At 47.7% G+C, this 24,787-nt stretch overlaps 1 protein-coding gene and 1 long non-coding RNA gene across 9 annotated transcripts in view; one reads left to right on the top strand and one right to left on the bottom strand.

Annotated features, from left to right (window-relative positions):
* Window positions 1-241: 241 nt before the first annotated feature.
* LOC142884703 (disks large homolog 4-like) overlaps window positions 242-24,787 on the bottom strand; it is a 56,397-nt gene continuing 31,851 nt past the window's right edge. For 3 of the 8 annotated variants that reach the window (XM_076020541.1, XM_076020540.1, XM_076020536.1), the window contains exons 2-22: window positions 24,303-24,464; window positions 18,412-18,468; window positions 11,566-11,619; window positions 10,746-10,796; window positions 10,481-10,605; window positions 9,953-10,122; window positions 9,659-9,795; window positions 8,347-8,491; window positions 7,865-8,000; window positions 7,590-7,761; window positions 7,385-7,487; window positions 7,182-7,296; window positions 6,318-6,506; window positions 6,138-6,180; window positions 6,022-6,052; window positions 5,514-5,561; window positions 5,195-5,296; window positions 4,794-4,966; window positions 4,212-4,324; window positions 3,967-4,058; window positions 242-2,855 (exon numbers count right to left, since the gene is read on the bottom strand). In XM_076020541.1, the coding sequence (XP_075876656.1) occupies window positions 2,749-2,855; window positions 3,967-4,058; window positions 4,212-4,324; window positions 4,794-4,966; window positions 5,195-5,296; window positions 5,514-5,561; window positions 6,022-6,052; window positions 6,138-6,180; window positions 6,318-6,506; window positions 7,182-7,296; window positions 7,385-7,487; window positions 7,590-7,761; window positions 7,865-8,000; window positions 8,347-8,491; window positions 9,659-9,795; window positions 9,953-10,122; window positions 10,481-10,605; window positions 10,746-10,796; window positions 11,566-11,619; window positions 18,412-18,468; window positions 24,303-24,464 (2,325 nt within the window). In that variant the 3' untranslated portion in view covers window positions 242-2,748. Of the gene's footprint in view, window positions 2,856-3,966; window positions 4,059-4,110; window positions 4,325-4,793; window positions 4,967-5,194; window positions 5,297-5,513; window positions 5,562-6,021; window positions 6,053-6,137; window positions 6,181-6,317; window positions 6,507-7,181; window positions 7,297-7,384; window positions 7,488-7,589; window positions 7,762-7,864; window positions 8,001-8,346; window positions 8,492-9,658; window positions 9,796-9,952; window positions 10,123-10,480; window positions 10,606-10,745; window positions 10,797-11,565; window positions 11,620-18,411; window positions 18,469-24,302; window positions 24,465-24,669 lie in introns of those variants that run through there. The other 5 variants (XM_076020544.1, XM_076020538.1, XM_076020539.1 and 2 more) reach the window with 5 other exon arrangements.
* LOC142884705 (uncharacterized) lies at window positions 2,715-6,583 on the top strand. Its single transcript, XR_012926197.1, has 2 exons — window positions 2,715-2,900; window positions 3,133-6,583. It is a non-coding gene; the product is annotated as an uncharacterized LOC142884705 (long non-coding RNA).

Below are 24,787 nucleotides of genomic sequence, written 5' to 3'. Positions count from 1 at the left end.
ATAAATAAATAAATAAATAAATCCGGAACTTAACACTTGCTCGCGAACTTGGAGCCAAAGTGAACAAACAGTAGATACGGATGAATGGCCACTTCCGCCAATACTTCCATCTGCGCTCTTATGATTCAGTACAAATTAGAAGCAAATACAAAGACATGCTCAGGGAAACACAGTTCGTTCGCTTCCTTCCTGCTGAGAACCTGTGGCGCGAAAGTCTGTCAAGTGCAAACGCATAAACATCTTCTTTTTTTTTTTTAATTTATCATATATATATATTCTTGTTTTTAATCTCAAATCAAACCATCTTCATTGCATAACATCGTTAGCAGTATTGCACTATATCTTCGTGTATGTGTCTCACACTCTCACACTACCTCATTTATGTATAGTAATACACACCACAGGCCACAGTGAGTGTCATACTTCACACAAGCGGCATAAACACGTGGACGCACACGCTCGCGCGAGCACACACACACACACACACACACACACACACACACACACACACACACACACACACACACACACACGTCAAGAAGTCCGTCTAAACTCTGCCGTGAGGTTTGCTTTTTCGTCATCCTGAAAACGGCTCGCTCATCTCGGCGACGCCTCGCTACCCTTTACGATAACAACGTGGGCGCGTGAGTGAACTTGATAAGTAAACAAAAAAAAACAGCAAAACAAACAAACAAAAACAACAAATTATGGAATACAGTTTAAAGATGTAGGTTATTTTACAGACTTAGTCCCTTAGAAATTGTCATACAAAAGATATATATATATATATATTCATATTTATATTTATTTATATATATAGGCCATTTATCTGCTAAACATGATTTCGCTTTAATTTGTGTCGACATGAGAGGGAGGAAGCAGAGAAAAAGTGGAAGAGAGAATAGATGAAGACCTAGTCCTCCCACACACAAGTTTCCACAAGTGAACACACATGCGCACAAGGCACACTCGCACAGACACACACGTCATGGCTTTTTTTTTTTAGTGTTGTCCTTTGATTATTTGTTTTTTTTGCTTTGTTTTTTTGTATGAGTTTTTTTTTTCTGGAAAACGGTGGCCACTGGAAACAGTGTCCACGTCTGCGGCTGCTGAGGGCATGTTGGGGAGGAGTGGCGTGGGGGAAGGAAGGGGGAGATGGGTGAAGCTAACAGCTCGGCTGATTGTGCCTGGAGAGATAACATTCATCCTGGGTGCTGGCCAGCGGGTCAGAACAGCCAGTCTCTCCTAGCCCTGCCCCTCCCCCCCCCCCCCAGCCCAACAGAGGTGTGTGCTGGGTTACAGCTGAGCTTACAACTCTGTGTGTCTAGTGTGTGAGTGTGTGTGTACGTGCATGTGTGAGTGTGTGCGCGTGGGAGAGCTGAGGCTAAACCAGGGCTGGTCTCTCCACACGACCACGACTCGTCCCTTTGTCTTCCGTCTTCCTTCGCGTGACATGCCAAAAATAAAAATTCTCTAGAATAAGGAGGCAAGCAGCCCCACCCCTCCCCCCTCTCCTTCCTTATTTATTTATTCATTAAATCATAATTCTCCATCAATTCGGCCACCAGTGTCTCTAAAAGATGCATGCACAAATTCAACGTATGGGCTTCATCCATAATCATCACCATCATCATCACCATCGTCATTATATTTGATATCATGTGATGACGTATCATATTGACATGATATTAAATATCAGATATTCAACGTACACTAGTTAGGCAAATGTAAGTCCCGGTCACTGAGGTGTTACTGATGAGTTTCAAGCTTGAGATCAAGTAAAGATACGCAAGAAAAAGAGGCTCTTGCCGGACATGGAGGGACTGGGTGGGTAGTGGGCCCGGCTCATCACCGTTCTGGACTTCACCTCCTCCCCCGTCGAGAAACATGGCAGAGCCGACAGGAGGACGGCTGCACAGAGCCGGCAGGTGATGTGAAGAGAGTGGGCGGGCCCGGGTCATTGTAAGCACCTTGGTCTCGGACAGTAGGGTCGTGGGGGTGATGGGCGGGGTGACAGGGAGAGGATGAGGGTGAGAGCTCGGGGTCGCCCCCCTCACCCCCCTCTGCTCTCGGACCATCCGGACCGCAGCGAGAACCTTAGAGGACGCTGTTCAACGCCTGCATGCTTCTGAAAACCTTGTCGGGTCGCATCTGTCACGGCCGAATCCTGTCCGCTCTCCGCCTGTCGAGAAACTGCACGCCGCATCTAAACAACAGACAACGACAGGCGGCTCGGGAAGAGAAAAAAAAAAAACCCAAAAAACAAATTGCGAACAAAGTTGTTTACGACAGCGCTATAGATAAGCTGCGATGGGCTCACAGCTGAACTCGGAGCTGTCCAACCTGCGGCCAGGATGCACTGAAACGTTAGAGAGTGAATACGGTCCCAATACTCAGCCCCATCAGGTGGAATCCTGCCTGTTGTTTCTCTCATTGTCATTCATCGATCTGGTCTCATCTGCATCGGTCTCTCTCTCTATCCCTCTCTCACTCTCTTTTTGGTATTGTTCTCTGCTAAGCTCGCGTCACTTCCCGTCATTTGTCTCAGTGCGCTCCCGTCTCTCTTGCTGCTGTTCTCAGTGATTGCCAAAGCGATGATTTGGCTGGAGGACAGACAGACCGACTGGCAGGCGAGGCGAGGCGAGGCTGACTCGGCTGTGGAAGGGGGCGTGGATGGCGGCGTGGGTTTGCGGGCGGGCGGGCGGGTCGTGAGGAAGTGGGCGGATCCTGCTGGGCGCTGCAGCGGCGTCACAGCCTCTCCCGGGTGGGGATCCAGATGTAAGGCCCTGATTGCTCCTCGATCACTGTCTTTACTTTGTGATAGACCTCTTCGAAGCTGTCCCCCTCCACCACGGCTGCAGCGGGGCAAGAGCAAGCGGAGAGAGAGGGATTATCAACAGGTAATGCTGATGCATGGCGCAATAACGCTCAAAATATCCCCTTTGTGTGCGGTCACAGCCATTTCTAAAATGTCACGGGAAAACAGCTATTTTCAAATTTGCCATAAATTCTACGGCAGGCATCATTATCGCTGTTATTGGGGAACTCTGCCTCGAAGTGTGACTCCTAAATGTTGAGATGCCTCCCAGAGGGCCGTCGTTGTTTCTCATCTAGTAAATTCTCCTCTGCCAGAGAGAAGCCTCCTGTCTGTCAGAGGCTGTTTCCTTTCCCTGGTGTGAAAGGTGGGAAATCTATCATCTGTGGAATCTGCTCATGGCGTCCAGCAAGATTATAGAATAAAAAATAAAAAAAAAGGCTGAACTGGTCTCATTTAGGAGTTTGCATGTTCTCCATGTGTCAGTGTGGGTTCTGTCCGGGTTCTCCGGCTTCCTCCCACAGTCCAAAAACATGCATGTGAGGTGAACTGGGAACTCTGAATTGACCCTAGGTGTGTGAGTGTTTACAGAAGTTAATTGGCATAAAACAAATATAGAATAGTTCTAGAACAGGAGTCACCAACCTTTTCGGCACTAAGAGCTGCTTCTTGGGTTCTGAGTCATATGAAGGGCTCCCAGTTTGCAACTCTATGAGCTATATATTATTATTAATGATACACATCAATGTGAAGACACTGATCAAACTAATGAGTTCTCCATAATTATCAACAACAAGGTTGGATAAAATTGAAACGAGATGTGCCATTTTTCGAACAGGCCTGCGGGCTACTCATGTGGTCCTTGGGGGCGACCCAGTGCCCACGGCCACCACGTTGGTGACCCCTGTTCTAGAAAGCCAATAAAAATACTAATAAAGATATAAACTGTGTGTTGTTGATTGATGATGAGCACTTAGATGATATTTTTGGCCACCGTCTTTCTACAGCAGACCGAAATGTGGATGTGCTCTGGGTTTTACACCCACACCGCAGATGAACTTTGACTTTTCCATGACGGAACTCAGAGACGAGAGAGCAAAAGGTTTGCAGAGTGACTCTGGAGCCACCTGCTCGCAGCCACTCAGCCCCACCTGAGAAACACTCCAGGAAGTCCTGCTCTAGTTTGAGGGCTCGGTCCATTCCTTTCCTGGCCTGCTCCTCGGTCAGGCGAGTGTTGATCTCTCTGTCGGCCACACACACACACACACACACACACACACACACACACACACACACACACACACACACACACACACACACAATCCACATCAGCGCGCCACCCATTTGCAACGAGGCGCTCACACAAGGTGTGTGTCAGTCAGCCGGCGGTACGCACAGGACATTCTCCAGTGACTTGGGCCGCACGAAGATGGCGATGGGGTGTAGCTGGGCCGCCTGTAGCCTCCGCACGGCGTTGGCTGATACATCCAGGATGCAGTGTTTCCCCTGCTGCTCAGGAACACATGCAAGCCATAAAAAGTAACAGCCGCGCATAAATGCAAGCTGCTATTTTAGTCACATCTTTTGCTAAAATGCCTGTTAATTAGTCATCAGGCCATTAGACCAGCGCTCATTTTCCACTTTTCTGGAATGCATTATTGATTTCCGAGATGTCAAGTCAAGCTATTCCTTCAGTACCAGGAAAAAATTAGTGACTTGGAGAAATAAACAAAAAAGTTATAATTCCTAGGCATCTCTTGATTAAGGTGCAATATAAGAATCTACATGGTCACAGTGTGTAGCTACGCTGCAGGCACACTGGACACTTTCAACACAAAAAATATGTTTTAATTGTAATTTGACAATCGATTGACATGAGTCCATACATCAGCAGTTTCTGACCAGAATTCTAAAAACAGGCAGAACGTTCTCCACATTCGGAAATGCCGCCTCTCAGGCAGTAAACATTGTGACACACCTGCTCAGCCACCTCGCGCACACTCTGGACACTGGTGCCGTACAGGTGGCTGTTGTACTGGCCCGCCTCGATGAACCGATGGCTCTGGATGTCCTTCTCCATCTGTTCCCGAGACGACACAAAGTGATAGTCCCGCCCGTCGACCTCATACTCCCTCTTGGGCCGTGTGGTGTCTGCCAGACAAATTGAAAACAAACGCAAGAATATAATATTATTTAAAAATAAATCTGAAATGAAAAGACGCCGCCCATTGCTTTGACTCCGCGTCCTCTTTAATTGTGAAAAATGTCCACTCTGAGGAGCGTATGTTCATGTGCGAGACACGACCCTAACGTGACAGCAGGTGGCAGCAGCGACTTTGTGTCAAAACTTGGGAAGATTCGTCTGCAAGAATTACTCACGTGGGACGCAAGATCCAAACTTATCAGGGAACTCAGACAGCAGGTCATCGTTTATCCTGTCCTTCACAGGGCCCAGGATGATGATGGGCCTCGCGTAATGAACTTGAGAGGGAAGAAAGAAAGAGAGAGAGAGAGAGAGAGAGAGAGTGAGAGAGAGTGAGAGAGAGAGAGAGAAAGAGAGAGAGAGAGAGAGAGAGAGAGTGAGAGAGAGTGAGAGAGAGAGAGAGAGAGAAAGAGAGAGAGAGAGAGGCAGAATGAGGAGAATGAACACACACAAGGTATATATATATATATATATTTTTTTTTTTTTTCGCCTTACCTTCCACCTGGGTGACTGTCTCGTAGCTGTGCGAGCCTTTGTCTCTCCCTGGCGACAGAACAAAGGAGCATTCCGTCATATTTCACCGCTCGGAGCTAAATGACATTTAGGTTTGTGTTGCCGCTCCCTGTTTGTACCGAATAAGGCGTGCTTTCTCAAATGCCACAGCTAATGTATCAGATCTGTCAACATGTGACTCTTTTGGATTTGAGGTTCGCTGTGAACGGCGGTCTGAGAGAAAACATGAATTACGACGGGCGAGCGGCCACGGCGATGACAGCGGTGGTGTCAAATCGACGGCTCCGCAGCAGCAATTACTGGGGAAACACGCCACGGCTGCGACTGGTTTCCTCCTCCGTCATCATTTCTATCAATGCACTGCTAACAAATCACAGCGGCATCGTCGGAGGACGTATCAGCGGGCCTCGTTTCACTGCCCACAAAAGCCGTGCAAGCTGATTTGGCTGCACGTGGCGGCAAACAGGGTTCACGTTGCTGCTGTAATTACCTTGAGTGCTCAAGCTGTCTCGGCCGTGGTCCTACAGGGGAGATGACAGCAGAGGTTTACACATTGGTTAAGCAGCGAGAGAGAAGGCAAACAGCGCAGCGGGGAATTTTACTCACCCTCTCTTTGGTGTTGCCACGAGACCATTCTTTTCGTTCCACCCTGCAGAGATGAAGGAAAATGAAAGCAGTTATAGTAATGAAACAAAGACGAGTCTGGAGAGTGACCGTGAGGCAGTGATGCTCCCTCAAATAGCTCAGACATTCAAGAGAGGTTTGAGGTGAAGTGCGTGAACTCACAGTTTGTCTGACCTGTGCTTGCTGGGGATGAAGCCGACCTCCTCAGCCTCGTTCGGCGGGCTGACCTTACGGGCCTGCCACCACTCCTCGTCCCCGCAGTCCAGCACGTGTAGCACGTCCCCGAACTTGAAGCCCAGCGCCTGGCTGAGGAAGCCGCAGTCCGCAGTCTTGTCGTAGTCGAAAAGAGCCCTGATGGAACCGTTCAGAATGGTCACAATTAAGAGAACAAAGTGCTGAACAAAAACAATTTACCTGAAAACTTCACAGTCTGTGTCACACTGTGTTTTACTTTTTCTACTGTATTTGTCAAGATATAACTACCATCTAGACATGGTATACAGTTAAAAAAAAAACAAAAAAAAAACTGACAATATATTCTGTGCACATAGTGAAAAGTACCATTACTGATTTCTCAATTTCTTCTAAATTTAAAAGTTAGGATCAAATTCCTTTGTTACGTCTAAATACGTCAGCAATTGAAGAAGCATTTTAGACCGGAATCTCCTTCGATGCAGGCCTTAACTTTCCACATTTAAAGAAAAATCCAGAGAAGGCTTCAACCCCCTGAACAACCATTGCTGCACTGTTTGCTTTTAACCACCAGAGGCCGCTGTGGGTCACAAGCGTGCTCCTGGGCGCCAGAGGACACAGCTTAGTTATCAGCTGAGAGGCTCTCAGGATCGTGTGTGTTTGGAAGCCAACAGATCGACAACACTATTAAAATCACAGCTGAATGATTTATTCCCGTCTGGCGTCATTGTATCACACTTTCAACAATCATGTTCAGACTGTGGCTTGATGTGAATCTTTTAGCATGAGTTGAGCTCATCCAGCCGGTAGGAGATTGTAGGAGGTGCAGGAGACCTGATGTAGAAGCCTCTCTTCGAGTTGCTCCTTAGCGTCGTGGTGCCGGAGCCCATGCTGCTGTTCATCAGCTGCTCTCTCAGGTCGTGGATCTTGGCTTCGAAGCGGCTGTACTCTGAAACGCAGGGACGATAAAGAACCCTTAAGCTTTCCGAAGCATCCAGTCAACAACTGGCACAGGCGCTCTTTTCCATGTTAGTTACCGTCGGGCCGGTACTGAGCGATGATGGTCACAGTCTGGCCGGCGTTCTTCAGCGCCGCCGCGGCCTGTTCGTGCGTGGCCATCCGCAGGTCCACACCGTTCACCTGAAACATACAAACACACACAATTTTACCATTAACTTTACGTGTGACGCCGCAGGAGAATGCATTAGTGTGATTTTTTGGAAGAATAAAAAGAGTCTTTACACTGAGGATCTGATCACCCTTGTGCAGCTCTCCACTGAGGTCGGCCGGCCCCCCCGCCAGGATGAAAGAGATGAAGATCCCCTCCCCGTCCTCCCCTCCCACGATGTTGAATCCCAGGCCCGTGGAGCCTCGGTGGATCAAAACTCTGCGAGGGTCCCTGGAAAAGAGGACACTGTGGCTATGATTAAAAAAAAGAAGATCACCACAAACCAATGTTGACTCGCGACACAGGACTAAAACCTGCGGCGTGGCCGCTGTGACGGATCGCCGCTCACCTGGAGATGTCGTCGTCTCCCATCATGCCGTGCAGGACGGGGGAAAATCGGCTGGGCGAGGTGGGGGTGAGGGCTTGCGGGTAATCCGAGCCAAGGTAGTTGGGGTGGCTGAGTTCAGTGTCCATGTGAGAATATGCTGCAAAAATAGATGCAAAGGAAACAGAGGGAAGATATATAAGGGCCTGTATGGAAAAGTGAAAGATAGTGTTGTTGCTCCATGAACAGCCCAGATGGAATAAAGTCCAGTGTGCAAAGTTGACGAAAATCTACCAGCAGGACAGGGAATTAAAAAAATACACGTGTGATTTTAGCTTGACCTTAATAAGAGACATTTTAATTCATGGAAAAATCTGAGCAAAGTAAAACGGTCAAGAAATGTAGCTGTAAATGATTGCAGGAAATGTGATTTTTTTTAAAAGATTATTTTCTCGCCAGAACCAGCATGATGTTTAACTGTGTGTTTACAGCGAGTGGCCCCTTACTGCTGGTGAGGTCCGGCGGGTTGTAGGAGTTGGTCAGGAACAGGTTGTTGGGCTTGGCCACCCTGAGGTACACCACCTCAGCTGTGTTCTTCAGAGCCCCCACTGCGTCCTCGTGCATCACATCCTCCAGACACACGCTGTTCACCTGAAGGGTCGCAGCAACCAAACACACACAAAAGAAAGACCGTCAGAACGGACGGCAGCAACCTATCAAGCACTAAACTGAAGAGATTGACTACACATGACTCCCTCATCCCTGCACTTTTATTATGTTCATGGTGCACCGCAGTCAGTCGACACCTGAGGGGCTTTCACTGAGTTTAACAGTAATGAAATTTAAGTAAATGTGATTGGTGGATAATTGCCTTAAGGGTAGAGCGTAACACAAATGTAAATGTCGGCTTGTAGCTAAATGGATTTGATTTAGCTCAGAGTTCTGGCTCATTTCACATGGCAGTTGAGATGATATTGATATTTCAGATGCTTCTCTTAGTCTGTGAATCAAATTTGAGCTGAGAGAAAATCCCTCTACAGATTTCTGCTGTCGGCTGAGAAAAATGTAACTCCTCACTTGTATCTGCTTACTGAGCTTCAGTTCATGTTGAGACAAACCCACAGAACCAGCCGCGACCCGTGTGTTGTTTTGAAAATAAACAGACGGGTTAATATGTCGCTCAACCATCTAGAGCTCTTTTGTTGTTGATGCTGAAAACTGATTGGCTTCATTTTAGTGCCAGACAAGTGAAAACATGTGAACATTAAGCAGAACTGTGACTATAAAAGTAAACAGTGGGTCAGAAGAAAGAATCATCATTTTCACTGATGCCTTGAAGGGCTATTGCACTCAATTCTCATTACAGTCGGACCCTCCTCTGGGTTGTGACAACATGCACATTTGGAAATGCAGATTAATGGACATGGTAACATGCGGTAATCAGAAGCCACTCAGGCACCATTTTGAGTTTGCTGGGAGTCGAGCTCGCCACTTGCTGCCGCGTTACAACTCCCTCTGCTCTCCAGCAGATGGCAGCGACGCTGCAGAAAACTCAGAGCAGCGCCTGAAGTTCCAACTTGTCTGTGGATGTATTAATGGAGGTAATTACAGGCTCCGAGAACGACCATGTCCTGTTTGCTCTGCTGGCAGACGGGTGAGTCCGTGAGCGCCAGGTTTTCTGTGATGTTCGTATAGGTGTGAATCTCTGCACGCCAGAGGCTATTAGATTAGATTAGATTACATTTGGCTTTATTGTCACTGTACATCACGTGTTCAGGCGAAGAAATGCAATATATTGCTGTGGAATCGTCCACCAACCGCTAAGATCTTGTCCCCGATCTGCAGACGGCCGTCTTTGTGAGCCGCCCCGCCCTCGATGATCTTGGTGACGTAGATGCTGTTGTCCCCCGGTATGTGCTGGTTTCCAACACCTCCGGCAATGCTGAACCCTAATCCTGGGAGACGAGGTACGAGTTAACAAGGAGCAGATTAGCCAAATCCAGAGGGCGCAGTTTGCTCGGGAACAATAGGAGTGTTAAACGCTGCCACGTGAGAATAAAACAATAAGAAAAAAGAACTTTGACGCTTTACATTCATCCTTCCCGCACTCACCTTTGGGCCCTTTGATGAGTTTGATTTCGGTGACTTTTTCGGCGGCCGGTTTTCTACGCAGCACATAGAGGCGGACGATAGCACCTGCCTCTTTGAGAGCCTCCACAGCTTGACTGTGCGTCACCTCCCTCACGTCCACATCGTTGACGAACAAGATGCAGTCGTTCACGCTGAGGAAAGGAGAAAGACAGTGAGAGGCTGCGACACGAGGAGCGACGCTCCGCTGGCGGGAGGAGGCCTCCACCCAGAGCTGCGCTGGAGATCAGCTGTCGCCGCAGCCTTCACTCTTTGCATCCAGCATCCTGAGAGCAGAGCGAGTTTAGCTGCAGTTCAGCTGCTTCTGCTCCTGTGAGAGCAGATTTGACACCAGACGTGCACATTCCTCCCACAGCACTAATCACTGTGCGCTCGGAACCAAATCTTCACGATCAGGAATATGATCAACACAGTCGTTATCCATACAATTATGTTATCCATAATTCACGCAGAGTGCAAACAGGAAGCTGGACGCAGCACAAAGTTTCTCACCTCAGCCGTCCATCCTGGGCGGCGGCTCCTCCAGGTATGATTTTGGTGATGAAGATGCTAGGGTCGTCGCCCACGTGGGGGTTGTCGGTTCCTCCCGCTATGCTGAAGCCGAGGCCTGAGTTTCCCTGCAGCAAACGGGCGGGAGGGAGAGAAAAAAAGAAAAAGAGGAGCTGGAGAGTGAAGGCCGCCCACCCGCCTGCAGTCCGACCAGAGGGGAGTAAACAAGGCCAAGGCAAACAAAGAGCTTCATCATCATTGCACTCACTCTTTCCAGTGTGATCTCCTCGTATTCGATCTCCCCCTCTGTGCCGTTGACCTGTCGGGGAACGGACGTTCGTCATTAAGAGACAATTGCACATTACACACTGAAGGCCGAAGGAATGAAAATCAAGCAAATCTAACGATCGTCTTTAAGGCAAAGCTGCCTCGAGCTTCAAGTGCGACGGAGAGTCGCCCGATCGATCGATATTTATTAATGTTCCAATTATTTGGAACCGCTGCGTGTGCAGAGCGGCGTGGCGTCAGCTTAATAGCATCGACTCCCCCTCTCCCCCTCCCTCCTCTTCCCCTTCACTTTCAGCTGCTCAGCCACACCTCGGCTTCACCGCTGCAATTAAGTCGGTCCCGAGGGAGGAGGGGAGCAAATTTAAGGAACTTCCGCCGCAGTTTTGGCACTGACCTAGAAAACAACTTCTCTGGGCCCTGCAGTGGCTCACAGAAGAACGGCGGCGGAGGCTTTAGTGCGTGAGAGGATTGGCTTCTACCGCCGGCAGCGCTGCGTCCCAAACCTCCCGTCTGATCCCAGACGCGTCGGTAAGGTAACCGTCGAGTCGCTTTCGAGCTGTTTTCGCCCCCGCTGCCGTATCAAAGCAGCGAAACGTCATTTTAATTAGGCGGAGGCAAGTTAATTAGCGCTATCACTCAGATTGAAACAATGGGCCGCACCTGCTCGGCTGGAAAAAACAACGAATGGAGCCGCTGATAAAACACAGCAGTGGCGGCGGCAGCGGCAGCGGCAGCCACCCAGTGCGGTTTAGAGGCGAGTGCCACAACAAGCGAACGGGAAGATTAAAGTTAATCCTTACGTATGGGGAGCCGTCGAGCGTGTCGGTGTTCACCACCACTGGAGGAGTGTTTCCCTGCAGGCACAGAGAGAAGGAGACACGTTAGAGTCAGAGGTGAGCAGCAGCAGCAGCAGCAGCAGCAGCAGGGAGCCACAAACCGACGGCCATCTCGGCCACTGGAGTCCCTGCATCAAACCAGTCAAACCCCATAGCGGCTCGGGAGCCGTGACCTTCCGAGCGACCTTTGAGAGAACACATGGCTGCAGGAGGATTTGTTTAAAAAGCATTGACAGGCATTGTTTGGTAACGTTCTTCCTGGGGTCCTCATCTTCCTGGGGTCCTCACAAAAACAGACAAGAGATAACAAGAAATACAAATCAAAATGGATGAAAATATTCACGTGTGCAGAACGGCACACAGTCCAGCCTCATGACGTGAGACAAATGATCAGGTACAGTGACCGAGAGAAGTGACAGAGAGAGGAGGAGGAGAAGGAGGAGGGGAAAGGAAGTAGACGAAGAGTCAATGGAAGGAGCGACGTCTCGACACTGCGGATCATCGCCCCCTGTTGGTGCGTCTGGCGTGACAGAAATAACCCACAATTCCTTGTTGCGCATCTCTTGAGTCCCTTTCTGCATCATCCAGCCTCAGCCCCTCACTCTTCTTCTTCTTCTTCTTCTGAGGATTTCCTCTCACCAGCTGGGTGACTGAAGCTCGCACCGCTCCGTAGTGAGAGTGCAGGCAGGCCGACCTCTCGTCAGAGCTGTGTTTATTTTTTCCCCTGCAGCTGAGCGGCGCTGACTGGCACGAGGGAGGGAGACCCCCCTCGGATCCCTCGGTGCTTAGAAACCAGCAGGCAACGTAAAAAATCAGCCATTCGCTGTCGTCTGTTGCCTTCAAGAGCTGCGGATGGTCGCACGCACCATGGCTGTTGGTTACATTGCACATCGGTTGTGTCATTTCCCTTCACTGACGCGTCAAGGGCCGCGTCGCACACAACGCCTCTTCCATACTGATAACGAAATAAACGGCGCAACCTTTATTTTACAGTTTTCAAGGTTCGCTTGCGGCGTGTGCGGAGCAGCACCAGGCGGCCGGCGCTGCGCTGCTGAACATTACGTCAAATTCATCCTTATCTGGAGACTGGAGCCTGCAGAGAAGCTCGGCGCAGGAACTTCCCCTGCAGGAATCTTGACAGGGCTCCTCTCTCCCTCTCTCTCTCCCGCTCTCTCGCCCTCCTCTGGCCTGTCGAGCGAGTGGATGCCAGGGCCGTGTAGATTTATTGTGTTGGCTGCTCTCGCAAGCCCATATTTTTGCACCACCAACCCAAGGAAACCTGCCCTCAGCCACTTCAGTGCTGGAAGGCGGCGCCATCCATCAATCTCCTCCAACAAATCAAACTTAAGGTATGTGTTTCCGGGTAAGACGATTCTTAGTAAAAAAATAATTTTTTAAAACATGCTATTATTACAAAATCTTAAAAAAAACAACAGCATATGTATGAATCAGGATTAAAAGGTCTGAAAAATAGCAACGAATGAAAACCAACGTGTTTCTCATCCATTAATAATCAATGTTTGGCTTTGACACTGACGTCCTTCGGGCCCTGTCAGCACATGTGCACGCGTCCGACTCGTTATGTGAATCCCGAGACCGCCTCCTGCACGTGAGTCCGCATACATACCGGCTCATGGGCCATTCAGTGCACGCCTGCAGCTCTCAGTCTGATGGACACTTTTAAGTTGAAGGAGGTTGGATAACCCCAGTAGCGCTGCTGCCTCCGCCTCCGCCAGGGCCGTCAGGGCTGACCGTTGGGAGGAGCACCTCCACGCCGGTCACGTGTTCACTGGATGCGAACCAGTGAATGCATTACAGAGGCTTAGAAGCTGCGTGTCCTGTGCACCTTGAAGCAGCCGAAAAGCCCTTAACCGGTTAAAGCCGTCCAGTCGATAAGCATTAAAATGACCTCTGCTGGCGGGAAAAAAAAAGCAATCTTGTCCTATAAATCGGTACGAGGTCACCAAAGGTGGGGCTGTCCAGGTTTTGGAAACCTGTTAGAGGTGAGGAAAAAAAAGGTGGAGTGAAAACATTTTGCTGACCCTTTGCTATAAGTGTGAACACACACCGGCTCTGGAAACAACACCGCTGCCTAAATGCACTTGTGTGGGTGTCTGTTGTGCACGATGCGAACGGGGTAAATTTGAATGTGACATTGTGCGCAGCGCTCTTATAGACTCCATGGCACATTGCTTAAAATAAGTGCAATTAAATGATCAAAGGACAGAAAAGATAGAGTGCCAATGTTGTTGAGTGAAAATGAGAGCAGCACAAAGATTATCCAATTTACTTCCTGGTATATAAATATATGACTCCAAACCATAAACATCTATATCGAAACACCTAATACTTTGATTGCCCTGAAGTACAAAGGGCGTTCACATTGGCAACTGCAAAAAAATGCTGTGTTTCTATTCGCACATGTCATTCGCTCGTCTAACGTAGCAGAGGCTACGTCACGAAGCTGGACACTTCCAACGTGGCGGCAGGGAATGATAAAGACCTGCTGCTGTCACCGCATGGCACAGGTGTAAGTTACCTGTGTGTGCGTGTGGGGGGTGGGGTGGGATGTTAACCAATGTTAGTGATGTTTTGTTTGGCCTGTAATCTTCTTGTAATATCAGCGTGCTAACTAACCTTCGTAACCCTTTGCTAGCTAACCACACTCATTTGCGGGGGTAAAAGAAAGCAGCAAAAATTGTGAAAATGGTCAACCTCGTCTGTATAGCTCTTTTCAAGGTGTAAAGGTGGTAAGAGAAGAAGAAGAAGAAGAAGAAGAAGAAGAAGAAGAAGAAGAAGAAGAAGAAGAAGAACGTGGTAATTCTGGTAAGTGCAAAACAGCTGCGGGCACTTTGGGACGACACTATCTGTCAAATAGAGTGTACTGCACTGTGATACAGTATAGCAGGAGCATACAATTTTTACTACACTAATAGACAACTGCAAATGTGGCTGCATTCTTTTCTGTATGTTAAACCACAAAAGCGTTTATTTGTGTTATTGGACTGAATTAGTGTCCAAGCAACTTATTTAAAGCACGCAAGAGCAAACAAACACAATACTGAAGTAAAACTGAAATAAATAAATGAATGAATGAATGAATAAATAAATAGGGATGAAAAGTGCCTACCATCTTATAATGCCGATGCTTCTTGGTTTTCCGCACATTATCGAGGAGGCGGGCGCCTATCTTTTTGGCGTACCACACAGACATGAACATGTTGCCTTGGCGTTGGGGACCAAATCCAAATGCTGGCTTGTGGCAGCAGGGCAGAGTCCAAGCCCTCCTGTCTCACCTCCCACAGTGATGCACACGCTCATGAAGTGTGCGTCCACAAGTGGGAGTCTGCTCTCAGCAATCCCAGGAAGGCACTGTGGCAAAGACAGCCATTAGCTGTAACGGAGCACCGCAAAGCTCAGTGCTCGGGTCGCCCGGACGCTAAATTGAGTCGCATCTCCTCCACTCGGTCCAAACACGAGGAAACGGCAAACGGCAGATGACGCAACGCTCAATAAATTTCAAAATCCTGAAGCAGAGAAACAGTTCAGCCTCTCGAAGAGCCTCAATCTTCCCGAACGTGGCTCTAGTTTAAAATCTATGCTGGTGATGCTCGTTACCGTCTGAGGCGGCGGCGGTGACGTCCGGTGCTCCCTAATGAGCAATCCGGAGTAAAAGAAGGCAACCGTTGCGATTAGATTCCTCCAGTCTTCATCATCCGAGGCGGCAGGACCGCAGTGCCGCTGCCTCCCCGCTCGAGGTCTGCTGCTCGGTGAGGAGGCACTTCATATCTTCTACCACTGCTGCAGCGGCCGACCCCTCCCTTCCCCGGGCGCTCGGGGAAAGAGGAGCGAGCTGGAAAGTTTGATGGCAATTACTTAGCTGTCTCTCTGTGCTGATGCGGGGGGGCGGTGGAGGTGGCAGCGCAGCGGCGGGAGCAGTGATGGTTTGGCTGAACTTGAAGGGACAAGCGGCTCAAACCGGCACAACTTGCCAGGGAAGCTTCTCCTAATCAGGACAGGAGCATCTTATTACAGCAACAGGATGAGGAGGTGCGACAAACTGGAGCTCAACATCCTCCAGGCCCGTTTCTTTTTTTTTTTTTCCATTGGCAAAGGTTTTATTTTTTTTTTACAGTTTGATGTTGTTCTTGCAAATATTAAATATTTGAAACAATTCATCCAACAAATGCCCGTGCGACAGATTCACTGTGACCAGGCAGACATGCTCCTCATCGTGTCATAATTACCAACAACTTGCACCACAGTTCTGCCCAAGCCCCCTTTTTAAGAGGATGGTTTCAGAAAGGAAACCTGCTTTCCCAGCCCTTGAATAAGTGATGAAATGAAAGATGAAGACTGTGGGAAGTCACATCAATTCCTCCAAGTCCAATGTGCTTTTTCTTATTCTCTAACAGCAGCTTACGTCTCCCGCTCGCTGAGAGGCGGGCGGCACGTGCTCAGATTGATGCTGGGACGAGTTGAAGGACGAGCGGATGTTCTCATTTTTGCTGAATAAAAAAAACAAAACAAAAAAGAAAAACCCTCCATCTGCCTATCTAATTTTCTCACCCTTCCAATTGCGAGGCCCCCTCCATCCGTCTTTTACTCTGCCATTCAGCACAAACAGCCCCTCCCCTCCCCCTGCCGCACCCCTCCTCTTTTTTTTTGCATGCACATCTCGTCACGTCCCGCCCCACCACCCTCCCCATTACTCCCCCTCCTCCTTCCTCCTTCCCCCTCCCTCTCTCTTCTCCTTCCCAGAGGACGCGAGCTGCTACAACACTGTAATTACACCGGGACTGCAGGGACATATTTAAACATTTATTAAAGAAAAGTAAAGGGGGAGGACAGACGGACGGAGAGAATGAAGACAGAATCCAGAGCCGCACAAGAGTGGGGGTGGAGGGTGGGGCGGGTGGGATGGATGGTGGGGGTGGGGGGTGCTTTTGGTAGCAGAGAGCCGGGGCAACACGGGGCAGTAATTCAATCCTTACATTAAAAATATTCTTTATTGTCAAACACGTGGAGGGCTAGTTATGGCGGGGGGTAAAGAAACAAAGTGACAGGCATCTTTTTCCATTAGGCCAGACAGGGTGTAACATAAACTGGGTGGGGGGGGGTCCGCAGAAAGCACTCGGCCTCCCCGCTCGTAAAGGTGACGGATAAACAGCAAACGTTTTGGATTCCATCAGTTCCAGGCCCCACATCAGGCAGCCTCACTTCTATTGCCCTTCTAACAATAAACAGACCTCTAGCCGAAGGAAAGTAGTCCCTTTACTTCGAGCATTTGAAGGGGTGATGTCACAAAGGGCACCCATGCCCCGCTTATACCTCTCCCTGCTTGGCATCTTTCCCTGCTTGCCCTCAATGCTGCCTCGTTTTTATCCCATTCAGACACGTGGAAGGTCCAGCAATGCGTCACTTTTAGCAGGAAGCTAACACCTAGCATTTCCACAGGAGGCTGGAAACAGAGGGCTAAATAGGCTGTTTTCTGCAGATCCATGGACTTTTCCTTCATCAATATGGGACTTCAAGACAAAAGCGGACCGTAAATGCACGAAACAGTTTTCTTAAGCTTTGAGACTGAGTCCAAAGTTCCACATAATGATGATTCTTGAGGAAACTGATATTTTCACAGTTTGCTCATTGTCGCGTGCACACAGGGGAAGCCTTCTTTTATGCGAGAAGGCTTGAATGCAGAATTTATCCAAGCCTTGAATAAGAGGCTGCTGAGATGCCTCAGAGGCTCCCTGCAAAGAGATGGGGAACATCCCTTCGGAAGCACTGAATCTTTAAGACTTTATGCTCATTAGCTTAGCCTCAGTGTTTTTTAAACTTTAATATCCCACTTGCCGACGGGACAAAGAAACCGTCGCTGACGCCGACTGGAGGGGTCACGCTTGAATAGATTGCCAGGGTGGGGGAGGTTCGTAAATGTTAGCAGACATATATCTTCGTCCCGCTTCTCTGTATGGATTCATTCACCGCTGCACCACCCCACCACTAAATTATGCACACAAACCCAAAGACGTCTCACTTTGCCAGACCATTGCAGTGCTTCCAGAGTACAGTGCTGGCCATAAATCACTCGGGGCCCAGGGAGGTTCTGGCAAAGCCCACACTATTACAGCAATAAAAGCCACAACCTGACGACACCATCAATGACAACCAAGCGGCTGCTGCAAAGACAGTGGTAGTTAATACTGCAGTACACCGAGTGCACATCTTCCCCCGGCCAGGGAAGAAGGCTTAATGCATGCATGCTCACAAGGATGCACTCCTACATACACAAGCACTGATTTAGCCCGAAAGGGTTCAGCACGTCCTATATGTTAAGCCGTTAAAGCAGATGAAACAACTTGGGGCCAAATCTATTTTTTTTTTCTGCTTCAAAATCATCATTTAGAGTTTTGCAACTTCTTCATAGGACCAGTGAGCACCGCCTCCCCTGTCATCAGGTCTCATCAGTCTGGCAGCCTTGTTTCCAAGGTTATGGGCATCAGTCTGCACAGCTGAACACTGCCACCTAGAGGTCCCACTGTGTCCTGGTCGAACCCTCAAGCTAAAAGGTTGCTCGGTGTGAACAGCCTTTGTGAAATTTGATGAAAAAAAAAATCCAACAAGTATAAACAGTTCACGTCAATCTGAGATATCGAGATGGAAATGATCACGGGCACACAGATATCACTCAAACACAGATACAAGGTGGTGAAGGGGCAGCAGATGACGGCGATGACGGCGGCTGAAGGCGGCTGAAGGTGCCGACAGGTTTCGGGGGGGTGACGGGGCGGCGACGCCGTGTGATCTTACCAGTGTGGAAACGGCCGAGGTGTACATTGGAGTGTGTCCCGTAGACATCAACACAGGCTGCAGAAACAACAGAAGGTAGGGAGACGGTAACTGAGGAGGTCATGCCAGAGGGTGACTGGGCGGAGTGCGATGTCGAAAGGGCTCGTAATGTATTTCATGCTTTTGTGATTCAGACCTCTCGAATCAGGAGAGAACATTTGTATTAATTCCTCGGCCACAGAAAAGACTCGACACAAACTTCCTGCTTTAGACCTTTGGCACACTGATGAACCGATCAAAAGACTCAAACACTCACAAATCACATGAGAACGTTCAAGTCTGCCGTCCGGCAGCAGACTTCAGCTTCAACACAGCTGCTCCAAAACATCGCAACCCGTGTGCATTTCCGTGCAGGGACACTCTGGTCTTTGCATGGCTGCTGCCGAGCGGCGTCACTAAAGGTTGTTGGCCCAGCTGTGTTTGCTGATCCGGCTGCACCTGGCTGCTGGCTTCATGCTGATCCTGATATTTACAGATACTCCTCTCCCCCAAAATATATAAACTTCCCTTCCTGTTCACCCTCGGCAGCAGAACATTAGACCATCTGAGTGAACACTGGCACTTTTTCATTTAAATCAGCCCGATGGACATTTAATTGTGGTCAATTAAGGTCAATTAGTTTTACTAGTCCCATGCTGCCCACAGTGGAAACAAGCATGAGTGGGGAGGGAGGGAGAGTGAGGAAAGTAAACAATTCTAAAGTTGCACACAGCAGACATGAGATCAAAGCCCAGAGCTTTCTACGGTTTGAACCAGTCGGAGTTCTGAAGTTCAACATTATGAACCTGCCTCATCTCACGTTAAGCCATCATTCCCCACGCTAGGCTGCGCCAGGGAAGTCCATGTGTTGGCCGACGGACTGGCAACACTGGACTTGATTCCCATATGTGTTGGTGAGCTGCCATCATGATGTCGTCCACAGGCATCGCGACCCTGCATCAGTTTATAGGACGGTTGGGTGGGCGGGTCAAGAACACGCCAATCATGGTCAAGCGTGTGATGTAGCGGTGTTCTGCTCAGAAAGAGCCTCTGCCTCATTGTCCTTCACATGGAGCTAAAGTTACATGTTTATTGCAGCAGTCCATTTTCTCTTTGAAACCAAACTAAATCTGTCTCTCAAAACACTGAACAACATCAACTTTCTCTTTTTGGGAATAATGAGGGAAAGAAAAAAAACATTACTTTACTGCTGAAGAAGGAGTTCAATGTTCTTCAGTGGCAGCAGCTATAACTCTAAAATAACAACATTTGCACTGTAAATGTCTAAACTATTTGATTTAGACCACAAACTTTAACTTAGAGTTTGGAGGAAGTCTCCAAAGTCTCAGTAAGGAGGGTTTGGGCTTCATCTCGGGAGCTTTTGAAACGTGTACATTTTTAACCTGGAGCGTAAATCCAGAAAAGCAGCATGATTGATATGTTTTTATATGTTTTTTTTTTTTCAGCCAAGCGAGTTTTAGGCAATTCACTCCTCCAGAACTCAGTCAGAGGCGTTCGGCGGGGGGAGTCATTTCAGTCTTGCATCTGAAGCTTTATGAATGAAGGAAGAGCCTCGAGACGCAGGAGAGGAATTGAAAAAAACATCGAGACCATTTAGTCAGAGTGTCCTTGACGGAAGTGTTTACCTCCTACAAGCACAGATTTTGTGGCAGAAAAAAAATGAAAGAAAAACAGACAGCCCACACTTTTTGACAGCGCAGGTTGCTTGCTTAAAACAGCGTGAGGTGGCTGTTGTCGTGATTTACCACAAGTCAAAACTTCATTACCCGTCGAATGGGCAGATAATAAAGGACAAGGTGGTACAGGTAATATTTTTAAGAGCTTGAATAAATTTAATGCTTTTGGGGACTCAAAACCCACCAAACTTAATCGAAATTTTTTTTTTTAATGTAAAAGTCATTTTGGCAGATTAGAATCAAGGAAGTTAATTCTCATTTTAAGGGTGACAAACGAGATATTGGATCATCTGTCTGATTCCCAAAGCCCACGCAACAAGTGCTGCCGCCGCCACTGCTGCTACTGCCACAGAGTGCCTCTCTCTTGTGGTGTGGTTTGCCCACATTTAAATGAGGTTTTATGCAAACATTCAGCGGGGGAAAAGCGGGCAGTATTTATGAAATCAGGACTGTTTACCACCCACAGAGTGAAATGTTTAGCGTCTCCAGAGTTGGTCTATTATTACCAGGCGATTTGGATTTCTTCTATTTGTTTGATTCACCTGCTAATAAAATCCTCTGCAGGTGCAGTCCCCTCAGTACGTGGTCTGCTATGAGCCCTGCTGTTTCTCTTCCTCTCTGCTTGGTTGGAAGGCTGTGTTTGATATTGCGAGGGCAGATGCGATCTGACGCAGCAAAGGCACAAACCGTTCACATCTGCTAAACCTGATGTCTATATTAGCACTGTGGGTTTTGCGAATCATCACCGGCAGCAGCAGCAGGTAGATCAAAAGGTGTGTTCACCTGCTGTGGGTTGGTGACCGGCTGCAGGAAGATGCACTTCAGAGTATGCGTCCGAAAACCTCTGACCTCTGCTCTGATAAGCTTGCCCAGTGTAATAACAGTAATTGGAAATGGATTGCTCTCAATGCTCATAAGCACAGTGTAAATATTAATGGAATCAAACCTCCCTGATTGTTTACTCGCGGCTATGCAGGCACTCACAATTCCTGATACGTTGGAATTCCTGATGGCAAAGGCCTCTGGGAGATGACTGAATGAGTCGCGTAATGGATCTGTAACACTGTAGGGCACACAGTGCTTTAAAAAAAAAAAAAGGTTCCCCTTTTAAACAGACCTAAATTACCTCATAATGATAGACTTGAGGGAAAAGAGCCAGGCTGCCTCGCTATTACCATCGTAAATTGTGCGGCCATCATCTGTGAATAATTACTGATCTCTCAGCTAGTGCTGCCGGATGACAAAATCCACAGGGACAAAGGGAATTAATCATAGCAGAGAGAAGGTCAGGGAAGGATAGCACATCTTTTGGGTGGTGGGTGTGTGTGTGTTGGGGGGGGAGCATTATGTTTTATGCTTTCAATACCATTTTAAAACTCTCTTCTTGGTGGCTGTTCAAATGAAAATACAAAAACTCATTCACGTTCATTCTCCTGAAAGTTTTGACACACACTTGGGGTGATTTAGAAGCGGCACAAACCATCCCCCCCTAGTGGGCGGATGCAGTATGATAAATTTGTAGGGGGCAGGCTTATGTCACCCAGTGTCGCTTATCTCCCAGTGAGTGCGAGCACAGTGCACACAGATCAGCCCACAACCTAAATCACATTAAGGTGACAGTGCATGTGTTCAGGAAAGGCCATTAGCCGTCATTTACAATCGAGGCAATTAAACATGGCATTTCTCTTTACACATGCCAGTGGTTCCCCTGCGTAGCATCTATTGTTCATCCATTAGAGGTCCGCTGATAATCACAAAGACAAATGAGAGACAGGCCATCAAATTATATACGGGGGAAAAATGCCTTGGTTTTAAATTGATGGAACTATTTGAAATAACCAAAAAAAAAGAAGGAAGAAAAAGCAGTGTGGGTGTTGGGGAAGATTAGATCGGATAATCTAAAACAGGTGCACACGCAACATGCCTAATGAGCGGTGCACTTCCTGTCTGTCGGCCGCTGTCGCTCAGCGGCGGACCACCACACTACAACAAAATCAAATTATGACACAGTCTTGTAAATCCCTGTTTTGTTGGCTGCTTATGAATACAGATATCACTGGGCTGCTTGTGTCCCACGCAGGCTTATGATTGAACCGATGGCTTTACGTTCAGAGTGAACTCAGCGTTTTCATCCTGCTTTTTAACAGACATGTGTTCTCCGCTGGGACTTCGCTTCTCCGCTGAGTGAGGAGCCAACAGCTTGTCGTCTCCGTCTCACAGCAGCTGAATACAGACAGTCATAATCACAGAGGCTAATAAAGGAACACAATAATGTAGTTTTTTTTTAAACTACATTATGATGAAAGAGTTTTTGGTCACCATGCCTTCAACACAACACGCTTGGCTGGTCTAGGCGTGTTCCGCTGTTACTAGTTGACCATTTGAGTGCAGACATGTTAAGGTGTTAACTTTTTAAGTCAAAGTTAAGTAGTGCTCCATTGCTTTTCTGTACTAGTGAGTGTAACTAGTGAGAGCCAAAACCCACACTAGCTAACGACTTCTGCCTTTTTCTTTTACTAGTTAACTAGTGCACACTTTGGCTCCCATAGTAGAGGCGGTGACATAAAATAAACTGGTTGAATGGTTAACATGTCACACAAACAGTATGACACAGAAAGGACGTGTAATCTGTGCAAGAGTCAAACAGAGAGAAGCAAGGTTCTCTGCTGGTGCTACACCAGGCCGCCTCACTGCAGCACCACCTGCACAGCCATGCTTAAGTAAATAAAGATGGATTATCAATTTACACCTGTTCGCATTAGCAGCGATGTCTACATTTGTCAGTGCACTCAAGGCAACATGACACTCCTGTGACTACTGACGGCCTGATCTTCTTACCGTGTGACCATTAGTTGTAGACAGCGCGGGGGCCCCGACGGTGGATTGTTTCCTCCCCATTTAATTTCACGTCCGCGAGACTCGTTCCAAAATGAGCACGATGCAGTTCAGGGGGAGTTTTTATTTTTTTTATTTTGTTTTTGGATCACCACTCTGGTGTAAAGATAAGTTGTTCATCTAAAGGGCAGTCGACTCTCAGCGGGTGCTCACACTGGATCAGCAGAGGAATCACTGGAATTTCTTTGCTAATATTATTTGCTTGTGTGCGGTCATTTAATATGCCAGTTGGAGTATCGGCTATAATTATCGCTTCGCAAAACAAATATTCTCCGTAGTCGTCACGTCTGCCACACATTATCATCTGCTCATCTTTTCCTGATCTGCTCATTGATGTTGGAAGACATCTTGAAATGTTCTGGTGGTTAATCACCGCACTGACTGCCCACACTGGAGTGTTTATGCCGTTAAGCTGTGGTATCAAATGGCCCGATATGCACGGCTGCACGCACATAAAGCCGATATGACACTTAAAGGCACCATGAAATATATTTTACTCATAATTACATTACATTCCCATCAAAGTATTCAAAACGAATGAGATTATACTCAGCCTTTTGAGAACGGGCTTATAATGTCCTGAGTTTGCAGTGAATGGTGTGTGTGTCAAATCAGAACAGGCTGACGGTGATGATGGAGCAAGGTAAACTACTGCATGCTGCAGAATTAGAAATTTTGACATTAAAAGGCCCTGGGTAAAAAAAAGAGTATTGAGAACTAATAAAAAATAAATATATGTATGTACATATATACATATATAATGAATATATATAATAAATAAATAATAAATAAAAAGAAATGATTGTGTTGTCGCTTGTTAATAAAAAGCATTTTAATTTACATAAGCAGCAGGTGCGGTACTAGTATTAGGACTAGTATATACACCATTGCTTGCATGTAGGCTGTTTCTGCAGTGTGAAGAGCATGGCTCTACTCAGGTTTCGCGATGTCATCCTGATCGTCATCGAAGATGTGATAACCCAAATAAATGAAACACGAGTGTGACATTAGAGAAGCTTTTTATAAGCTCTTTTATAAGCAGATGCAACTAAATCTCACGCGCTAGGCTTCTAAACCAGACTGCAGATTGCCTTGCAGTTTGTCTAAATATCCAAATAATGTCACACTGAATATGTATGAATGTGTTAAAAATATAATTGTGGCCCGATGGCGGAGGATTATTCACTTTCCATGCAAATTAGTGTTTACTCTGACACGGTGACGAAGTATTATTTGCAACATTTGTGTGTGTGTGTGTGTGTGTGTGTGTGTGTGTCCCACCTTGACAGGAGAGATGTGTGTGTGTGGCGTGTAGCCATGTATGGCCTCCATGGCTGCGAGGTTCTTGTCACTCATATGAAGCATCTCGGCACTTTTCCCTGGAGCCAGATGTGCTGGACTGTGCTCCAAGGGGGGCGTTTCCTCATCCTGGTACCTGTACTTCTGCACAAACACACACACACAAACAGAAGGTGATTGGCTGAGTGTACTTGCAAAGGTTGGGGATGTTTGAAATCCCCCATCTCCGTCACTGTTCGTCTCATTTCGGTAATCACTCGCTGGCGGCTCATCTCCTTTCAACCAGGGACGCTCCTGGTGACTAATGTCCCTGACATTTAAATGGTGAGTTTAAACTTAGAATAATTACCAGTCTCAAAGTAACTCGAGTCCAAATTTCTGTTGCGCCTTGTGTCTTGTTTCATCCCACACACGACTATGAACCCGACAAAAACTGTATCTAAAATTGGCTGCTTTAGAAAAGAAAA

Source organism: Nelusetta ayraudi, unplaced genomic scaffold (genome assembly GCF_046127955.1).
Source record: "Nelusetta ayraudi isolate G7.1 ecotype Tasmania unplaced genomic scaffold, CSIRO-AGI_Nayr_v1 ptg000011l, whole genome shotgun sequence".
Taxonomy (NCBI): domain Eukaryota; kingdom Metazoa; phylum Chordata; class Actinopteri; order Tetraodontiformes; family Monacanthidae; genus Nelusetta; species Nelusetta ayraudi.
This window is presented reverse-complemented; position numbering and strand designations above follow the sequence as displayed.